Source organism: Nerophis ophidion, linkage group LG21 (assembly GCF_033978795.1).
Source record: "Nerophis ophidion isolate RoL-2023_Sa linkage group LG21, RoL_Noph_v1.0, whole genome shotgun sequence".
NCBI lineage: Eukaryota > Metazoa > Chordata > Actinopteri > Syngnathiformes > Syngnathidae > Nerophis > Nerophis ophidion.
In genome coordinates, this window is record NC_084631.1 from 16,913,128 (window position 1) to 16,932,087 (window position 18,960).

Genomic DNA, 18,960 nt, shown 5'->3' on the forward strand with positions numbered 1-18,960 from the left:
TGGACAATATTTACCATATTTATTTTCATATTTAATCCACAATAAAAAGCCTGCACAGCATAGGAGGTTGGAAATACTGACTCCCACCCCCTCAGCACTATCAGGCTTTCCCCTGACAGTTTGTCTATGTTTTAGTTTTTTCCTCTGCATTTGTCTGTTTCCTCTGTGTTTAGTATCTCCTGTCTTTAGTTCCTGTCTAGTGCTCTTATTTTGTCAGCTTCCTGTCTTGTTCCCTGAGTGCTGTGTTCCTCCTCAGCTGCGGCTGATTGGCACCTGGCCACACCCGTTGCCAATCAGCCCGCTCCTATTTGTACCTGCTTTGTCTTGTGTCAGTTGCTGGGTCATTGTATTGTCGTTGCCACATATCACTCTTGTCCTGCTACCTGTCGTGTCGTTTTGTTACAGCTACTACCTGTCATGCTACATTTTGTCCTGGTCGTCGTAGCAGTAAGCTGTTTCTGTTAGCATTAGTCATTTCCAGTTTTTCTGTTTGCTATCCCCTAGCTTCCATGCTAAAGTTCCTTTTTGTTTTCTAGCTTCCAGTGCTAGCTCCCTTAGTTTGTTATTCCGCCCACGTGCATGCTTTTTGTTTGTTCTTGTTTAGTTTTAATTAAATCATGTTTTCATATTCTATGCCTGCCTCCGTCCGTGTACCTTTGGGTTCATCAACAACAAATACTTCTGACAAGCACACTGGGAATCAGCATTCTCCTCTCTAGTCAGTTTTTACCAGTCACTTTATACTTTTTATTGTCTCGTTCTTTTACATTGCCTCTCAGAGTGGTCTTAGGCCATATTGCATATCGTGTATATTGTGCTGTTTTTGTATATTGTGTGGGTTCTTCTTTTTTTAAATGCAAAGCACCTCAGGGAAGCAACCTAAATTTCGTTGGACCTGTACCTGTACATGCACAATGACAGTAAAGATCATTCATTCATTCATTCAATGTAAATTCCTGTATGCATTTGACAAATAGGTATACAACATTTGTATTGTTTGTTTTTACGTAAACCGTTATCTGGTAGTACCAGAGAATTCAGTCAGTACCGATAAAGTTCCATGTTTGGTGTCTATTCCTATTTGCTACGTATCCAAGTCCAATCAATATAGTAGACACTACAACAGAATTGTATCGTTTCTTTTGACAGTTTTTTCTGGTCACGTAATCTTGCTAAGATATCCATCAAAAGAGTTCTATGAGATATGTGCCGGTCACATTTTATTGGTTATTTAAATATTTAAGTAGCAAATTAGTGACTGATAGTGATGTGTATACAGAACTGTCACTTATGATGAAATACAGGAGAGGCAGTAAATGGTACAAAACCACTCCATAGAGTTTATAACAAAGCATTCATTCTCACAAGAAACTGTTAGATGCTGTGGTTGAACTGCCGTCAGCCTTTCGGATAACGTTGAAGGCCAGCAATTTTGCTGGACCAATAATGGGACAAGAACAGAGAAAAGACTTTAGGGAGATTAGATTAGGAGAAGACGGATAGGTTTTCTTTGAAGGACCAGGCAACCACACGGTCCATGAAGGTTAGAGATAATGGCAGTTGGGAGAATGCATGTGTGTTGGTAATCTTGGTAAACTGTGACATTTGAAGACCTCCGAAATGTTGTTTATTGTTTCAGTTCATGCTTAAGAAAATTGAGGAACTGACTTTCAAGATAGAGGTGGCAAGGAACAATGCAATACTGTTGTGTGAGAGAAAGTGGTTGTTTTTTTAATAAATAAATGGCTGTGGTGATAATGTCAATGAGAGATTTATTTCTTTGGAATTCTTATTACCGTATTTTTCGGACTATAAGTCGCAGTTTTTTTCATTGTTTGGCCGGGGGTGCGACATATACTCAGGAGCGACTTATGTGTGAAATTATTAACACATTACGGTAAAATATCAAATAATGTTATTTAACTCATTCAAGGTTCAAGTTTTATTTGTCACATGCAGACTACACCACAGGGAAATGCTTCACGTAAGAGACTAGACGTATAAGATTTCATGGGATTTAGCGATTAGGAGTGACAGATTGTTTGGTAAACATATAACATGTTCTATATGTTATAGTTATTTGAATGACTCTTACCATAATATGTTACATTAACATACCAGGCACCTTCTCAGTTGGTTATTTATGCGTCATATAACGTACACTTATTCAGCCTGTTGTTCACTATTCCTTATTTATTTTAAATTGTCTTTCAAATGTCTATTCTTGGTGTTGGTTTTTATCGGATACATTTCCCCCAAAAATGCGATTTATACTCCAGTGCGACTTACATATGTTTTGTTTTCCTTCTTTATTCTGCATTTTCGCCAGGTGCGACTTATACTCCGGAGCGACTTATACTCCGAAAAATAGGGTAGTATTGATACTGTTGTTGATATTATTCCCTTTTATTTGACTACTTTTGGATTGTTTTGTGTCATGTTTGTGTGTCCTCTCAATTGCTCTGTTGATTGTTATTCTGAATGTTGCTGGTTGTGGAATTGGAATGGTATTATTATGGTATTAGTGTGTATTATTTTGTTGGATTGATTAATAAAAATAAGATAAAAACATCCATCCATCCATTTTCTACCGCTTATTCCCTTTTGGGGTCGCGGGGGGCTCTGGCGCCTATCTCAGCTACAATTGGGCGGAAGGCGGGGTACACCCTGGACAAGTCGCCACCTCATCGCAGGGCCAACACAGATAGACAGACAACATTCACACTCACATTCACACACTAGGGCCAATTTAGTGTTGCCAAACAACCTATCCCCAGGTGCATGTCTTTGGAGGTGGGAGGAAGCCGGAGTACCCGGAGGGAACCCACGCATTCACGGGGAGAACATGCAAACTCCACACAGAAATATCCCGAGCCTGGATTTGAACCCAAGACTGCAGGACCTTCGTATTGTGAGGCAGACGCACTAACCCCTCTGACACCGTGAAGCCAAGATTAAAAACATATATAAAACAATTTATCACATCCAAAATATTGTCAATTGTAAAAATACATTGAATTCATCAAACCTATGTGCTTGTAATTAGCCTGACATGTTAATGAGATGTCATTATGGTTTTTTAAAGTTAAATCCTACAGTCCTACACTACAGTCATGGCTCGCAGCTATTTCTGCCATACCTCACAGGAGCACACAAAATGTGTGTGCCCTACCTTAACTACATTACTATTGAGAATCTGATTATATTTATTTATTTATTCACCTATATATGTGTGTATTCTAGAGATGTTCGATAATGGCTTTTTTGCCTATATCCGATATTCCGATATTGTCCAACTCTAAATTACCGATACCGATATCAACCGACACAGTCATGGAATTAACACATTATTATGCCTGATTTGGGGGCTAGTGAGAGTGTATATTGTAGTGTCATGGAAGAGTTAGTGCTGCAAGGGGTTCTGGTTGTTTGTTCTGTTGTGTTTATGTTGTGTTGCGGTGCGGATGTTCTCCCGAAATCTGTTTGTCATTCTTTTTTGGTGTGGGTTCACAGTGTGGCGCATATTTGTAACCGTGTTAAAGTTGTTTATACGGGCACCCTCAGTGTGACCTGTACGGCTGTTGATCAAGTATGCATTGCATTAACTTGTGTGTGTAAAAAGCTGTAGATATTATGTGACTAGGCCGGCACGCAAAGGCAGTGCCTTTTAGGTTTATTGGCGCTCTTTACTTCTCCCACGTCCGTGTACACAGAGATATTTTAAAAAGTTATACATTTTACTTTTTGAAACCGACACCGATAATTTTGAAACAATACCGATAATTTCCAATATTACATTTTAAAGCATTTATCAGCCAATCATATCGGCCGTCCAATATTATCGGACATCTAGTGTATGCTGATACTTTATTTTGTTTTATCCAATACTTGGTACTCACAGGGCGAACAATGCTACCTTGGATACAAAATTCTGTGCCATCTAGTGTGTTCAAAGTTCTTCGGATCCTAGAGAAGCAAAACATGGGAATGATTTTCTGGAAACTGATGAAAACAACGTGTGGCTGCTCATGAGTTGGAACAGTGTCTGATTGTGAGAAACAAAAGTAAAATCCTTCCCAGAATTTGAGTTGTATCCACTGTATTTAAAACCCCTTTTAATAAACGATGTAATTTTAGCTATCACCGTCTATTTTTTTCACTCAGTTTTTTTATTAGCACTGTTGTGTAGGGAGAACCAATACCAGTACCTGGGATTTTATCAACAGTACCAATTTTCGCAACTATTTTTATTTTTTTTACATTTTCATGAGTTAAAAAATCTTGTTTGAATACAAAATTTCATGTTTTGTTATTCAACATCTAACAGTTAGCTGATAATGATAATTGTGCTGTCCATTTGTTATATCTTGTTTTCTTACACTTTCGAGTCTTGTTCGCTAGTTAGACTTTGCATGCAGTTGTCATTCATGTATTACATACTATATATTACCTTTTGCACTATATTAATTTTTATTATTATGTGTTGTCAACTTTGTACTTTTTTTTTAATTATGATTTTATTTTTTTATGTCATTGCCTGAAATAAATAGATAAATGAAAACGAATGAAATGAAGACATTGGATGTATAGACCACGGTGTGTTGCCATATTCAGGAAGTAGTCTTTTCCATGAATAAACTCATCTTTATATTGTGAATATTGTAATTATTACACAGCAGCAGTTTGATTATAACAGTGGTTCTCAAATGGGGGTACGCGTACCCCTGGGGGTACTTGAAGGTATGCCAAGGGGTACGTGAGATTTTTTTTTAAATATTCTAAAAATAGCAACAATTCAAAATTCCTTTATGAATATATTTATTGAATAGTACTTCAGGAACATATGAATGTAAGTTCATAAACTGTGAAAAGAAATGCAACAATGCAATAGTCAGTGTTGACAGCTAGAATTATTTGTGGACATGTTCCATAAATATTGATGTTAATTTTTCTTTTTTTGTGATGAAATGTTTAGAAATAAGTTCATGAATTCAGATGGATCTCTATTACAAACCCCAAAGAGGACACTTTAAGTGGATGATTACTTCTATGTGTAGAAATCTTTATTTAAAATTGATTCACTTGTTTTTTTTCAACATGTTTTTAGTTTTTTTATATTTTTTTTTCCAAATTTTTCAAGAAAGACCACTACAAATGAGCAATATGTTGCACTGTTGTACAATTTAATAAATCAGAAACTGATGACATTGTGCTGTATTTTACTTCTTTATCTCTTTTTTTCAACTGATTAGGGGGTATTTGAATTAAAAAAAATTTCACAGGGGGTACATCACTGAAAAAAGGTTGAGAACCACTGGATTATAAGATGCATTTTAGTTGTAGTTTTTTTTTACCAACTTGTTAAAATCGCCCCAAAAATTGCTAATGCTAATCAGTAGAACGTATGTGACATAAATCATAAATAAATGGGTTGTACTTGTATAGCGCTTTTCTACCTTCAAGGTACTCAAAGCGCTTTGACACTACTTCCACATTTACCCATTCACACACTGATGGAGGGAGCTGCCATGCAAGGCGCCAACCAGCACCCATCAGGAGCAAGGGTGAAGTGTCTTGCTCAGGACACAACGGACGTGACGAGGTTGGTACTAGGTGGGATTTGAACCAGGGCCCCTCGGGTTGCGCACGGCCACTCTCCCACTGCGCCACGCCATCCCATCCATCAATTTCTACCGCTCGTCCTCAGCTGCATTCTGACATATTCAATGTAAATTAGTATTAAGTTAGCACATTTTCAAAATTGTGGGCTTATTTTTAAGAGCTTTCATCAGTAATTTTGCTTGCTTTATATGTATAGAAAATTGCAAAATTACCTAGAGACAGTCCACTATGAATATGCCCAACAAAAGGCATCAAAATATGGTATTGTTTGATTTTACGTGAATCGGTATATGGTAGTGCCTACGGAATTGGGTCGGTACTTAATAAAAGTACGGAATTCGGTATCTATCCCTACTGCCGAGTGATTTAATACTACGATATGCTGCAAAATGTGTTTCTTTTTCCATAATTTTTCGGTGACTTTAATGTTTTGATTGATTGATTGATTGATACTTTTATTAGTAAATTGCACAGTTCAGTACATATTCCGTACAATTGACCACTAAATGGTAACACCCGAATAAGTTTTTCAACTTGTTTAAGTCAGGGTACACGTTAATCAATTCATGGTAAATTCAATTCATGTTTGGATGTTTTGTACCCACAGTTCCAAAGCCGTTGGACGAAGAGAAGAAGTTCCGCGATTGTGCCGACCTTTACCAGGCAGGCTTTCATAAGAACGGAGTCTACAACATCCAGATCAACCAGCAAGAAAACAAACGGGTGAGAAGCCACAATATATTCTAGCCAGAAGTTCACTGTCATATGAGATGTTGGGGCTTTTTATCACTTTGTTTGGGCACTTTCTTCGTTGATTTAGAAGGACTGGACATGTTTTCTTTGACTTGGATCAAATTGACTCGTTGCGAGTGAGCTAAAGACACTGAGCCACTGCGGGACATCTGCCACCGACGAGTGCGAATGATGAGTACAAGCTGTGAATACACTTGGCAGCTTTGAAAGTGGAGGAATTTACGAAGGGGTGAGGTGTGAATCAGACGTGGAGCTGAACACGAGGAGGACACTCGGGCAGATAGGTGTGTTCTTAACCTCGCCACTGTCCGCCAACCGCTGATTAATGAAGGTGATAATTTGATAAATGAAGAGGTTTAGAGAAGGTGTAAGTGGATTCTATCCGTCAAGCTCTGGGATGGCGCTGTTGGAATAATGGCAGAACGGTCACTAGTGGTCGTATGCGTGTTTGCGTGAAGTAGAGGAATGTGAGACGGTCTCCTAGAAATGATTGTGTCAAGGGTACTTCCTTAATTATACCCAGCCTGTGTCCATGTGTGTTCAGCTGTGCGGGCTTGCTGAGGTGAGAGACCTTCCCTACTCCACCCTGGGGTCTACAAACTCAAAACAATAAGGAACACCACAGATAGATCCACAGCCTTGCATTATCAGCTTACGCACGCAGAGGTCCGAGGTTAAGGGCCACATTACAGCCAGGTGTCTCCTGGTATGTGTCCATCCCGGACCTCCGCTTTGATCTGAACCCTCTGTTGAGGAACACCTCTGAGGAGTTGATAAAGGATAAGAAGACACTGATTAGTTTTGAGTGGGACAACGATACGCTAATTCTAAACATGATTTACCCTTAAAGCTTTGAAAAAGAAGTGTCCAAACCCAACTGAGCTTTGATTGTTTCTGAAGCTGCTCAGAATCATATCAAATTTGCAATGCATTACATCATTGTGGCTTTACAAGTGGGTCAAAACCCTACATACTCTTTCAGAAATGTATTCATACACCCCCGCAAATACTCGGGTGATTGTCTCTTAGCAGGTTTTACCGCGACTGAGCGCTTGCCAAATCTGGCAAACATTGTTCTTGGCACATTTGGCAATGTTAATTTCAACTGGTTGGTTTCCTGCACGGTCTAACGTGGTCCACAAACATCATATAGACTTTAGGTCAGAACTTTAGAAGGTTATCCTGGAAGCTTTTTGGAATTGTTCCTATCATCCACAATCCCTAAGTGGGATAAGAACACATATCTTTCCCTTTTCTGTATTTTCTAAATAGTAAATGACTGATAGTAAAAAACCCAAAACCGGTGAAGTTGGCATGTTGTTTAATTTGTAAATAAAAACACGATACCGGTACAATTATTTGCAAATATTTTCAATTTAATGCAAATGCAAAAATAAGATATTTAAGAGACCAGAGAAAACTTTTCCACTTTGCATCAGTTAATCTTAGATGAGCTCGAGCCCAGTGAAACCGGCAGCGTTTCTGGGTGTTGTTGATAAATGGCTTTCGCTTTGCATAGCATAGTTTAAGCTTGCACTTATAGATGTAGCGACCAACTGTAGTTACTGACAGTGGTTTTTTGAAGTGTTCTTAAACCCATGCGGTGATATCCTTTACACACTGATGTCGCTTTTTGATGCAGTACCGCCTGTCGCTTATACAGTAGAAGCATTTAAGTCTCACCTTAAAACTCATTTGTATACTCTAGCCTTTAAAAAGAACTCCTTTTTAGACCAGTTGATCTGCCGCTCCTTTTTTTTCTTTTTCTCCTCTGTCCCCCCCTCCCTTGTGGAGGGGGTTCGGTCCGATGACCATGGATGAAGTACTGGCTGTCCAGAGTAGGGACCCAGGATGGACTGCTCGTCGGGACCCAGGATCGACTGCACGCCTGTGTATCGGTTGGGGACCTCTCTACGATGCTGATCCGACTCCGCTTGGGATGGTTTCCTGTGGACGGGACTCTCGCTGCGGTCTTGGATCCGCTTTGAACTGAACTCTCGAGGCTGTGTTGGAGCCACTATGGATTGAACTTTCACAGTATCATGTTAGACAAGCTCGACAACCATTGCTTTCAGTCCCCTAGACGGGGGGAGTGATGGGGGGTGGTAGCCCACATATGAGGTCCTCTCCAAGGTTCTCATAGTCATCATTGTCATTGGCAGCCCACTGGGTGTGAGTTTTCCTTGCCCTTATGTGGGTTCTTCCGAGGAGGTCCTAGTCGTAGTGGTTTGTACAGTCCTTTGGGACATTTGTGATTTAGGGCTATATAAATAAACATTGATTGATTGATTGATTATGTGCAGTGATTTTTCCAGATTATCTGAACCTTTTGATGATATCACGGACCGTAGATGGTGAAATCCCTAAATGTCTTGCAATAGCTCGTTGAGAAATGTTGTTCTTAAACTGTTCGACAATTTGCTCACGCATTTGTTCACAAAGTGGTGACCCTCGCCCCATTGTTTTTTTGTGAACAACTGAGCATTTATTTTATGGAAGCTGCTTTTATATCCAATCATGGCACCCACCTGTTCCCAATTAGCCTGTTCACCTGTGGGATGTTCCAAATAAGTGTTCGAGGAGCATTTCTCAACTTTCTCATTCTTTTTTGCCACTTGTGCCAGCTTTTTTGAAACATGTTGCAGGCATCAAATTCCAAATGAGCTTATATTTGCAAAAAAAAAAAATAACGTTTTCAAGTCGAACGTTAAGGATATTGGCTTTGCAATCTATTCAATTGAATTTAGGTTGACAACCGTTCAAATCATTGCATTATGTTTTTAATATACGATTTACACAATTTTCACTGGTTTTGGGTTTTGTACAACAATAAGATTTGCCTGAGTAGCTGGACAGTACAAAATAAAAAAATAAAAAGTTAAAAAATTGATTATTTTGTTTTTTAATTCGATAGAAAAATCGTTACCTATAAGAATTGCGATTTATTAGAGAGTTGTATGAGTTAATAATAAATTGTACTGTTATGGAATACTTTCCAAAGAGTTAACTTAAGACCTTCCTTGGAGGCAACACTTCTATATTTAGCAAATTATTTTTGTAAGGAAAGATGTGGCATTGCTCATCGCATGCACATAAATAATAATATCCAACATTGAAATGAATAAAGTGCAAATTTAAAATATCTTGAACAAAATACTTCTTAAATACAAAATGTATTATATTATTATTATATGCAAATGAAAGTAAAACATTAAAAAGATTATAGTTTTAGTAAGAGTTTAAAGGCAGGCTTTGTTCTCCCCACATATTAGCGGTGTGCAGAGTGACTGCTTTAGTGATTGTTCTCCACTGTGCTTCTTTCTTACATGGCATCATCAGACATATTCGGTGCAAATGATTCACCACAGTCAGCAGCCTTTAGTTGGAGTTTGTTTGTTGTTGCAGTCTTGTTCAAGGGTTGCATTTCCCACACTCTAATGGAGGTTTCGGTTTTAGAGGCTAGAGAAAGTTGGTTGTGCTGCTGCCTTTTTTAAACAAACTTTGCAGCTTGCAGTCATTCGTCTGTTGCCGCACAACCAGAGTACTGAAAACGATTTTCTTTTCTTTGGAAAAAAGCGTCTCGCTTTGTTACATTACAATGTTACATGCACAAACCCCGTTTCCGTATTTGTTGGAAAATTGTGTTAGATGTAAATATAAATGGAATACAATGATTTGCAAATCCTTTTCAACCCATGTTCAATTGAATGCACTACAAAGACAAGATATTTGATGTTCAAACGCCTAAACTTTATTTTTTTTTGCAAATAATAATTCACTTAGAATTTCCTGGCTGCAACACGTGCCAAAGTAGTTGGGAAAGGGCATGTTCACCACTGTGTTACATCACCTTTTCTTTTAACAACACTCGATAAACGTTTGGGAACTGAGGAACTTAATTGTTGAAGCTTTGAAAGTGGAATTCTTTCCCATTCTTGTTTTATGTAGAGCTTTAGTCGTTCAACAGGCCGGGGTCTCCGCTGTCGTATTTTACGCTTCATAATGTGCCACACATTTTCGATGGGAGACAGGTCAGGACTGCAGGCGGGCCAGGAAGGTACCCGCACTCTTTTTTTACAAAACCACGCTGTTGTAACACGTGCTGAATGTGGCTTGGCATTGTCTTGCTGAAATAAGCAGGGGCGTCCATGAAAAAGACGGCGCTTAGATGGCAGCGTATGTTGTTCCAAAACCTGTATAAACCTTTTAGCATTAATGGTGCCTTCACAGATGTGTAAGTTACCCATGTCTTGGGCACTAATGCACCCCCATACCATCACAGATGCTGGCTTTTGAACTTTAGGTCGATTAACAGTCTGGATGGTTTGCTTCCTCTTTGGTCCGGATGACACAATGTTGAATATTTCCAAAAACAATTTGAAATGTTGACTCGTCAGACCACAGAACACTTTTCCACTTTGCATCAGTCCATCTTAGATGATCTTTGGCCCAGAGAAGCCGGCGGCGTTTCTGGATGTTGTTGATAAATGGCTTTTGATTTGCATAAGAGAGCTTTAACTTGCACTTACAGATGTAGCGACGAACTGTTTAGTGACAGTGGTTTTCTGAAGTGTTCCTGAGCCCATGTGGGGATATCCTTTAGAGATTGATGTCGGTTTTTGATGATACAGTGCCGTCTGAGGGATCGAAGGTCACGGTCATTCAAAGTTGGTTTCCGGCCATGCAACTGATGTGGAGTGATTTCTCCAGAGTCTCTGAACCTTTTGATGATATTATGGACCGTAGATGTTGAAATCCTTAAATGTCTTGCAATTGCACTTTGAGAAACGTTGTTCTTAAACTGTTTTACTATTTGCTCATGCAGTTGTGGACAAAAGTATGTACCTCACCCCATCCTTTCTTGTGAAAGACTGAGCATTTATTGGGAAGCTGTTTTTATACCCAATTATGGCACCCACCTGTTCCCAATTAGCCTGCACACCTGGGATTTTCCAAATAAGTGTTTGATGAGCATTCCTCAACTTTATCAGTATTTATTGCCACCTTTCCCAACTTCTTTGTCACGAGTTGCTGGCGTCGAATTCTAAAGTTAATGATTATTTGCACACAAAAAAATGTTTATCAGTTTGAACATCAAATATGTTGTCTTTGTAGCATATTCAACTGAATATGGGTTGAAAAGGATTTGCAAATCATTGTATTCCGCTTATATTTACATCTAACACAATTCCCCAATCAATATGGAAATGGTGTTTGTATATGAAGACCTGCTGCCGAACGTTATGGACATACTAATCAGGGATTTCTGGTTATGGGTAGAACTAAGAGAATTCCACATATTGTTTTAATTAATCAAAGAAAAATAAAATAAAATGTCTGGAATATTTTCAAATATATTTAAACATTTGTTATTTAAAATATTTTTAAGAACCAACTTTTAAAAATACATTTTTAAGGCCATCTGTGCGCTTACTCGCTGCGCATACATGTTGTATATCGGCAGACGATACAAACTTTTGTAACTTGTAACCTGTTTTAAAGAGGCTTTATTTGAATTTTTATACCAAATCATTTATTGTGACAATTGGTTTGATTTGAGAATTGTGTTGAATCGCATTCAGAATTGAATCATGAGTTGTCCCTCAAAAAAAAACAAAAAAAAAAAACAAGTGCCACTACGAAAATAAGGGTTAGGGCGGAAGCTATAGAGCATGGGTGTCAAACTCTGGCCCGCGGGCCAAATTTGGTCCGGCGTTTAATTTAATTTGGCCCTTGAGGAAATATCAAATTAACATTAGAGCTGGCCCGCCGATAACAGCACATTCACCGCTAATACTCATACTTGCCAACCCTCCCGATTTTACCTGTAGACTCCCGAAGTTTAGTGCCCTTCCCGAAAATCTCCCTGGGCAACCATTCTCCCGATTTCCACCCGGACAACAATATTGGTAGCGTGCCTTAAAGGCACTGCCTTTAGCGTCCTCTACAACATGCCGTCACGTCCTCTTTTCCTCCATACAAACAGCTGCTGGCCAAGTCACATAATATATGCGGCTTTCACACACACATACTTGGTCAAAATCCATACAGGTCACACTGAGGGGTGGCCGTAAAAACAACTTTAACATTGTCACAAATATGCGCCACACTGTGAACCCACACCAAACAAGAATGACAAACATATTTCGGGAGTACACCCGCACCGTAACACAACATAAACACAACAGAACAAATACCCAGAACCCCTTGCAGCACTAACTCCACCGGAACGCTACAATATACACTCCTCGCTACCACCAAACCCCGCCCACCTCATTTTTATTTATCTTCGTATTTATTAGCCCGTGGAAAAAGTTAATGTTGATATTTACCTAAGAAGGCTGCAAATAGAAAAGAGGGCTTAATTTTTTTAATAAAATTTTATTTAATATACCACTGATGTTTTTGTTTGTTTTTTGAAAGTTGATTTTGCACTATTACGTCATATAAGCTGTGCCTGTTCCATGGGAGGAAACCCGAGTACCCGGAGGGAACCCACAAAGTCACGGGGAGAACATGCAAACTCCACACAGAAAGATCCCAGGAACCCAGGATTACTCAGGACCTTTGTATTGTGAGGCAGATGCACTAACCCTTGTTCCACCATACTGCCCTATTTAAGCCTTACTTGTTCAATATTCATTGCAAAACTTGTTTGGGTCCCTGTTAAAAGGGTAATTTGTTCAACCTTGGCCCGCGGCTTTGTTCAGTTTTAAATTTTGGCCCACTCTATATTTGAGTTTGACACCCCTGCTTTAGAGGCTCCTCGGGACAAAATGCAAAGGAGCAAGAGGAGAGAAAAAAATTAACAAACCACTGTAATTTTTTGATGAAATCAATATATTGTCTAGGCCTATTTGCTGGTGTTATCAAGTCATTGTGTGAGCATTTACAATGATAAGCCAAACTGTTTCGCTCGGCAGTGTTTTTTGATGGGTTTTTTTTTTTCAGTATTCAATAAATATCATCCGCTTCTTCTTTTTCATCACTCAACTTTTTCCTGGCCAAATTTGGAAAAACAAAGTTCTGTCTCGCTAGATGCAGCTAACAATGTATCGAGTGATACAATGGATATTTTGGTCAGATTTGACGGGTTTCACTGTGACATTTGCTACGCTAACTAGCTGTGGAAAGGCTGGTCACCCCAATTTCTGTTCATACTTGAAGGGTTGAGTTAGTCAAAATACCCCAAAAACTTGTAAGTTGAGGTATTTCTGTATATCCTAAGAGCCACAGTCCTTTTGAGGTGCACAAAACACAAATGTCCACTGCAGAGGGGGCTGGGTCTCAGGAGTATATTGATCTTTTACCATATTTTTCAAGGCAAGGCAAGGCAAGGCAACTGAATTTATATAGCACATTTACAACAATTGTTAAATTGAACCAAAGTGCTTTACAGGTTAAAAAGTATAGAGCAAAAACAAAGCAAAAAACAAAAACACAAGGCAAAGACAAACAAAGACAAAGACAAAGACAATAATCCTTTCATTTACTCAAAAATCGACAGTGCGCCTTTTACCCCGGTGTGCCTAATGTAGGGAATAATTCTGGTTGAGCTCACCGACCTCAAAGCAATGTTATTTGGTGCATGGTGTAATGATAAGTGTGACCAGTAGATGGCAGTCACACATAAGACATACGTGTCGACTGCAATATGACAAAAGTAAACAACAACAAAACGTTAAATGTTCCATTGAAAATAAAGAAGATTACACACAAAACTCAAAAATGTGTCAAAATGTTTTAGTACGACTTTGAAGCCGCACCGCTTGATAGATTGTCGGCCCATTATAGTTACAATAGTCGGAGATACGAGTATTACTATAGTGTGTGTATGAGGACCGCAAAATGGCACCCTGTAGCAGACATATTATCTGCCGTTTTGTTTCACAATATTATGTAAAACCAACTTTTCTTACCTTCTGGCACCTGCTGATGTGTATTTGAGATCCGCATTAGTCCTGAAAATGTGCGCACATCCGCCACTGTAGTCCGTGGAAATGCCGTAGTCGATAGGATTCTTCTTATTCACTACCTTCTTGTTATGGGACACTCACCCTCTGCTGTTGCCATTTTTAATACGAAGTAGCGTAAAGTTTTTACTTATATCTGTCAGTAAACTTGCCATGAAAGCGCTAAAACATACCAGTATAGTGAGTTTACATTATTCACCCAAGGAACTTTAGTTATTAGAGATTTTCGGGAAGAACGTTATTCACGGGACACATTTCCAACGTTGTTTTTGCACTAGTGAGCCACGCATGAGGAGATGCTGCTCCAGTATTGATTTGAGTAAAGTCTAAATGTCATTAAAACAGTTGGCGCAATCTTTTGACACGTCTTCCACTCCCGTCCTTGCACGCTACACTGCTACAACAAAGATGCCGTAGTCGATAAGATTCTTCTTATTCACTATCTTCTTGTTATGGAACATTCACCCTCTGCTGTTGCCATTTCTAATACAAAGTAGCGTAAAGTTCTTACTTATATCTGTCAGTAAACTTGCCATGAATGCGCTAAAACATACCGGTGTAGTGAGTTTACATTATTCACCCAAGGAACTTTGGTTGTTAGAGAGTTTCGGTCGGAAGGTTTTTTACAGGACACATTTCCGACGTTGTTTTTGCACTAGTGAGCCACGTATGAGGAGATGCTGCTCCGTTATTGATTTGAGTAAAGTCTGAATGTCATTAAAACAGTTAGCGCCATCTTTTGACACGTCTTCCACTTCCGTCCTTGCACGCTACACTGCTACAACAAAGATACCGTAGTCGATAAGATTTTTCTTATTCACTATCTTCTTGTTATGGGACATTCACCCTCGGCTGTTGCCATTTCTAATACAAAGTAGGGTAAAGTTCTTACTTATATCTGTCAGTAAACTTGTCATGAAAGCGCTAAAACATACCGGTGTAGTGAGTTTACATTATTCACCCAAGGAACTTTGGTTGTTAGAGAGTTTCGGTCGGAAGGTTTTTTACAGGACACATTTCCGACGTTGTTTTTGCACTAGTGAGCCACGTATGAGGAGATGCTGCTCCGTTATTGATTTGAGTAAAGTCTGAATGTCATTAAAACAGTTAGCGCCATCTTTTGACACGTCTTCCACTTCCGTCCTTGCACGCTACAATGCTACAACAAAGATACCGTAGTCGATAAGATTTTTCTTATTCACTATCTTCTTGTTGTGGGACATTCACCCTCGGCTGTTGCCATTTCTAATACAAAGTAGCGTAAAGTTCTTACTTATATCTGTCAGTAAACTTGCCATAAATGAGCTAAAACATACCGGTGTAGTGAGTTTACATTATTCACCAAAGGAACTTTAGTTTTTAGAGTTTCGGTCGGATGGTTTCTCACGGGTAACATTTCCGACGTTGTTTTTGCACTAGTGAGCAACGCATGAGGAGATGCTGATCCGTTATTGATTTGAGTAAAGTTTGAATGTCATTAAAACAGTTAGCGCAATCTTTTGACACGTCTTCCACTACCGTCCTTGCACGCTACACTGCTACAACAAAGATGCCGTAGTCGATAAGATTCTTCTTATTCACTATCTTCTTGTTATGGAACATTCACCCTCTGCTGTTGCCATTTCTAATACAAAGTAGCCTAAAGTTCTTATTTATATCTGTCAGTAAACTTGCCATAAATGAGCTAAAACATACCGGTTTAGTGAGTTTACATTATTCACCCAAGGAACTTTAGGTTTTAGAGTTTTGGTCGGATGGTTTCTCACTGGACACATTTCCGACGTTGTTTTTGCACTAGTGAGCAACGCATGAGGAGATGCTGCTCCGTTATTGATTTGAGTAAAGTCTGAATGTCATTAAAACAGTTAGCGCCATCTTTTGACACTTTTTCCACTCCCGTCCTTGCACGCTACACCGCTACAACAAAGATGCAGTAGTCGATAAGATTCTTCTTATTCGCTATCTTCTTGTTATGGGACATTCACCCTCTGCTGTTGCCATTTCTAATACAAAGTAGCATAAAGTTTTTACTTATATCTGTCCGGAAAACTTGCCATGAAAGCGCTAAAACATACCGGTGTAGTGAGTTTACATTATTCACCAAAGGAACTTTAGTTTTTAGAGTTTCGGTCGGATGGTTTCTCACGGGTAACATTTCCGACGTTGTTTTTGCACTAGTGAGCAACGCATGAGGAGATGCTGATCCGTTATTGATTTGAGTAAAGTTTGAATGTCATTAAAACAGTTAGCGCCATCTTTTGACACATCTTCCACTACCGTCCTTGCACGCTACACCGCTACAACAAAGATGATTCGGAGAAAATGCTGTTGAAGGTAATCAACGTAAATAAGATCACCCACAAAACGGCACGTCCTGAAGCGACTGTCAGAAACTGGCTTGAAGATGATCTGTAAAACATAATCTATGCAACATTTTGACCAAAGAACCACCATTACATGTTATGTAGACCACAAAGAAATATTTTAAATTAAAAAATGTATCATAATATGACCCCTTTAATGCACCTTTTAATCCGTTGTGCCTTTTTGTAGGAAAATAGACCTGAATAGACCCACTCATCGGCGCCCTATGGTCCGGAAAATATGGTATATATAAGTCTGATCCAATGTAAATGAAAGAAAATCCAAAATAAATTCCAAATTGCGCAATAATTTTTACAAAATCATTGAATATTTAAGCTGAATTATTAGCCCATTTTGGTAAAGAAACCCTTCCCATGAATCATTTGGGGTCCAAAAAGAACAAGACATCCTAGCCTATAATGAGTGTTAGTAAACGTCTTGATATTTTAGTCCAGCTCTAAGCGTGCATCCAAAACCGCTGCTATTTTCGAGTAATATTGTGTTACATCTAATAAATCCTGAAAACAGTGTTGCACTGTTGAACTGTGTTTTGTTTTGTTTTAAAATTGTATTTTACATTTTCTAGGTGTATTGCAACATGGAAACAGCTGGCGGCGGATGGACGGTCATACAGCGTAGAGAGGATGGCAGTGTGGACTTCCAGAGGACGTGGAAGGAATACAAAATGGTGAGACTTGACACACGCCGACGCTACCTGCACATCCGGAGAAGACACAGGTGGTCCGTGCATGCGCTAAAACAAACATTACACGGCTAAGAGCGTGACATCCCGTTACAACACGACTTTAGGGTTTTGACAAATATCATGAGCCTTTTGGCCGTGAGTGCACACGACGAAAGAAAGAAAAAAAAGACACTGATCCGGTTGGAAAACTTCATCCAGATGTTATTCCTCCACGGCTTCAGCTCCCTTTTATATATAAGGACTATAGTCCAGGGCGCCAAGCTGTTATTCTTCCCATCTCAAACAGGAAATTATTGTGTGTAAATATGACAACAATCATTTTATCTGGAGGACCGTGCTCAGCGAGTCGCCATCGTTTTGTCAACCACAAACATATCAACGGCATTTAGAAAGGCAGTGTTAGCATTTCCAGTCGATGCTCTGGAAAATTCCATTTATTATTGAAGTGAAGTGAATTATATTTACATAGATCTTTTACATAGTGAAACCCAATATCTAAGTTACATTTAAACCAGTATGGGTGACACTGGGAGCAGGTGGGTAAAGTGTCTTGCCCAAGGACACAATGGCAGTGACAAGGATGGCGGAACCGGGGATCGAACCTGGAACCCTCAAGTCTACCAACCGAGCTATGCCCCCCCATTTATTATTGCAGTCAAAGCAGTGATTTTGCTGTATAAGTCAATATATAAGTTGAAGTTAAGGTGTGACGATATTATTCTCTGCATTTGACCCACCACCCTTGATCACCCCCTGGGAGGTGAGGGGAGCAGTGGGCAGCAGCGGTGGCCGCGCCCGGTAGTAATTTTTGGTGATTTAACCCCCAATTCCAACCCTTGATGCTGAGTGCAAAGCAGGGAGGTAATGGGTCCCATTTTTATAGTCTTTGATTTGACTCGGCCGGGGTTTGAACTCACAACCTATCAATCTCAGGGCGGACACTCTAACCATTACGCCACCTTCTTTTATCTGCAGCTGAATGATAGTTTATAATCAGATGGACCAGGTGTGTCAAACGTACAACCCTGGAGCCGTACCAGACCCCCGCGAACAGGTTTAATCCGGACCACGGCCCGCAAAATAGGTTTAAGGATAAAGTGAGCTGCATTATTTTTTACTGAAAGGAACTGCTGTTATAAATGTGTCCACTGGATGTCGCATTAGCAATTCAGGTGTAACCCACGTCACACATGACACTGTTTAAAGATGACGTGTCAGCTGACTTTAAGCACCCTCTGGGCCGCTACTCCGGTGGCTGGCAACAGACTAATGCTGTCGCAATGCACAATATATTTTTTTTTATTGAAAATGATCCACTCGACAGATAAAAATAACGAAAAGGTAAAATGCAACATGACCATCGTCTTTGTCGTTAGATATCAGTGCAGTGGTCGCAGATTGTTGACGGCACGATGTGCACACTAAACTCCATTGTAAAAATGTGTGTTTCTACATCTAAATGATAAATGGGTTGTACTTGTATAGCGCTTTTCTACCTTCAAGGTACTCAAAGCGCTTTGACACTACTTCCACATTTACCCA

The 18,960-nt window shown here is 39.4% G+C and overlaps 1 protein-coding gene across 1 annotated transcript in view; it reads left to right on the forward strand.

Annotated features, from left to right (window-relative positions):
- angpt1 (angiopoietin 1) overlaps nucleotides 1-18,960 on the forward strand; it is a 277,757-nt gene that overhangs the window by 167,555 nt on the left and 91,242 nt on the right. The window contains exons 5-6 of the mRNA XM_061882058.1: nucleotides 6,230-6,345; nucleotides 17,299-17,400. Of these exons, the coding sequence (XP_061738042.1) occupies nucleotides 6,230-6,345; nucleotides 17,299-17,400 (218 nt within the window). The remainder of the gene's footprint in view (nucleotides 1-6,229; nucleotides 6,346-17,298; nucleotides 17,401-18,960) is intronic.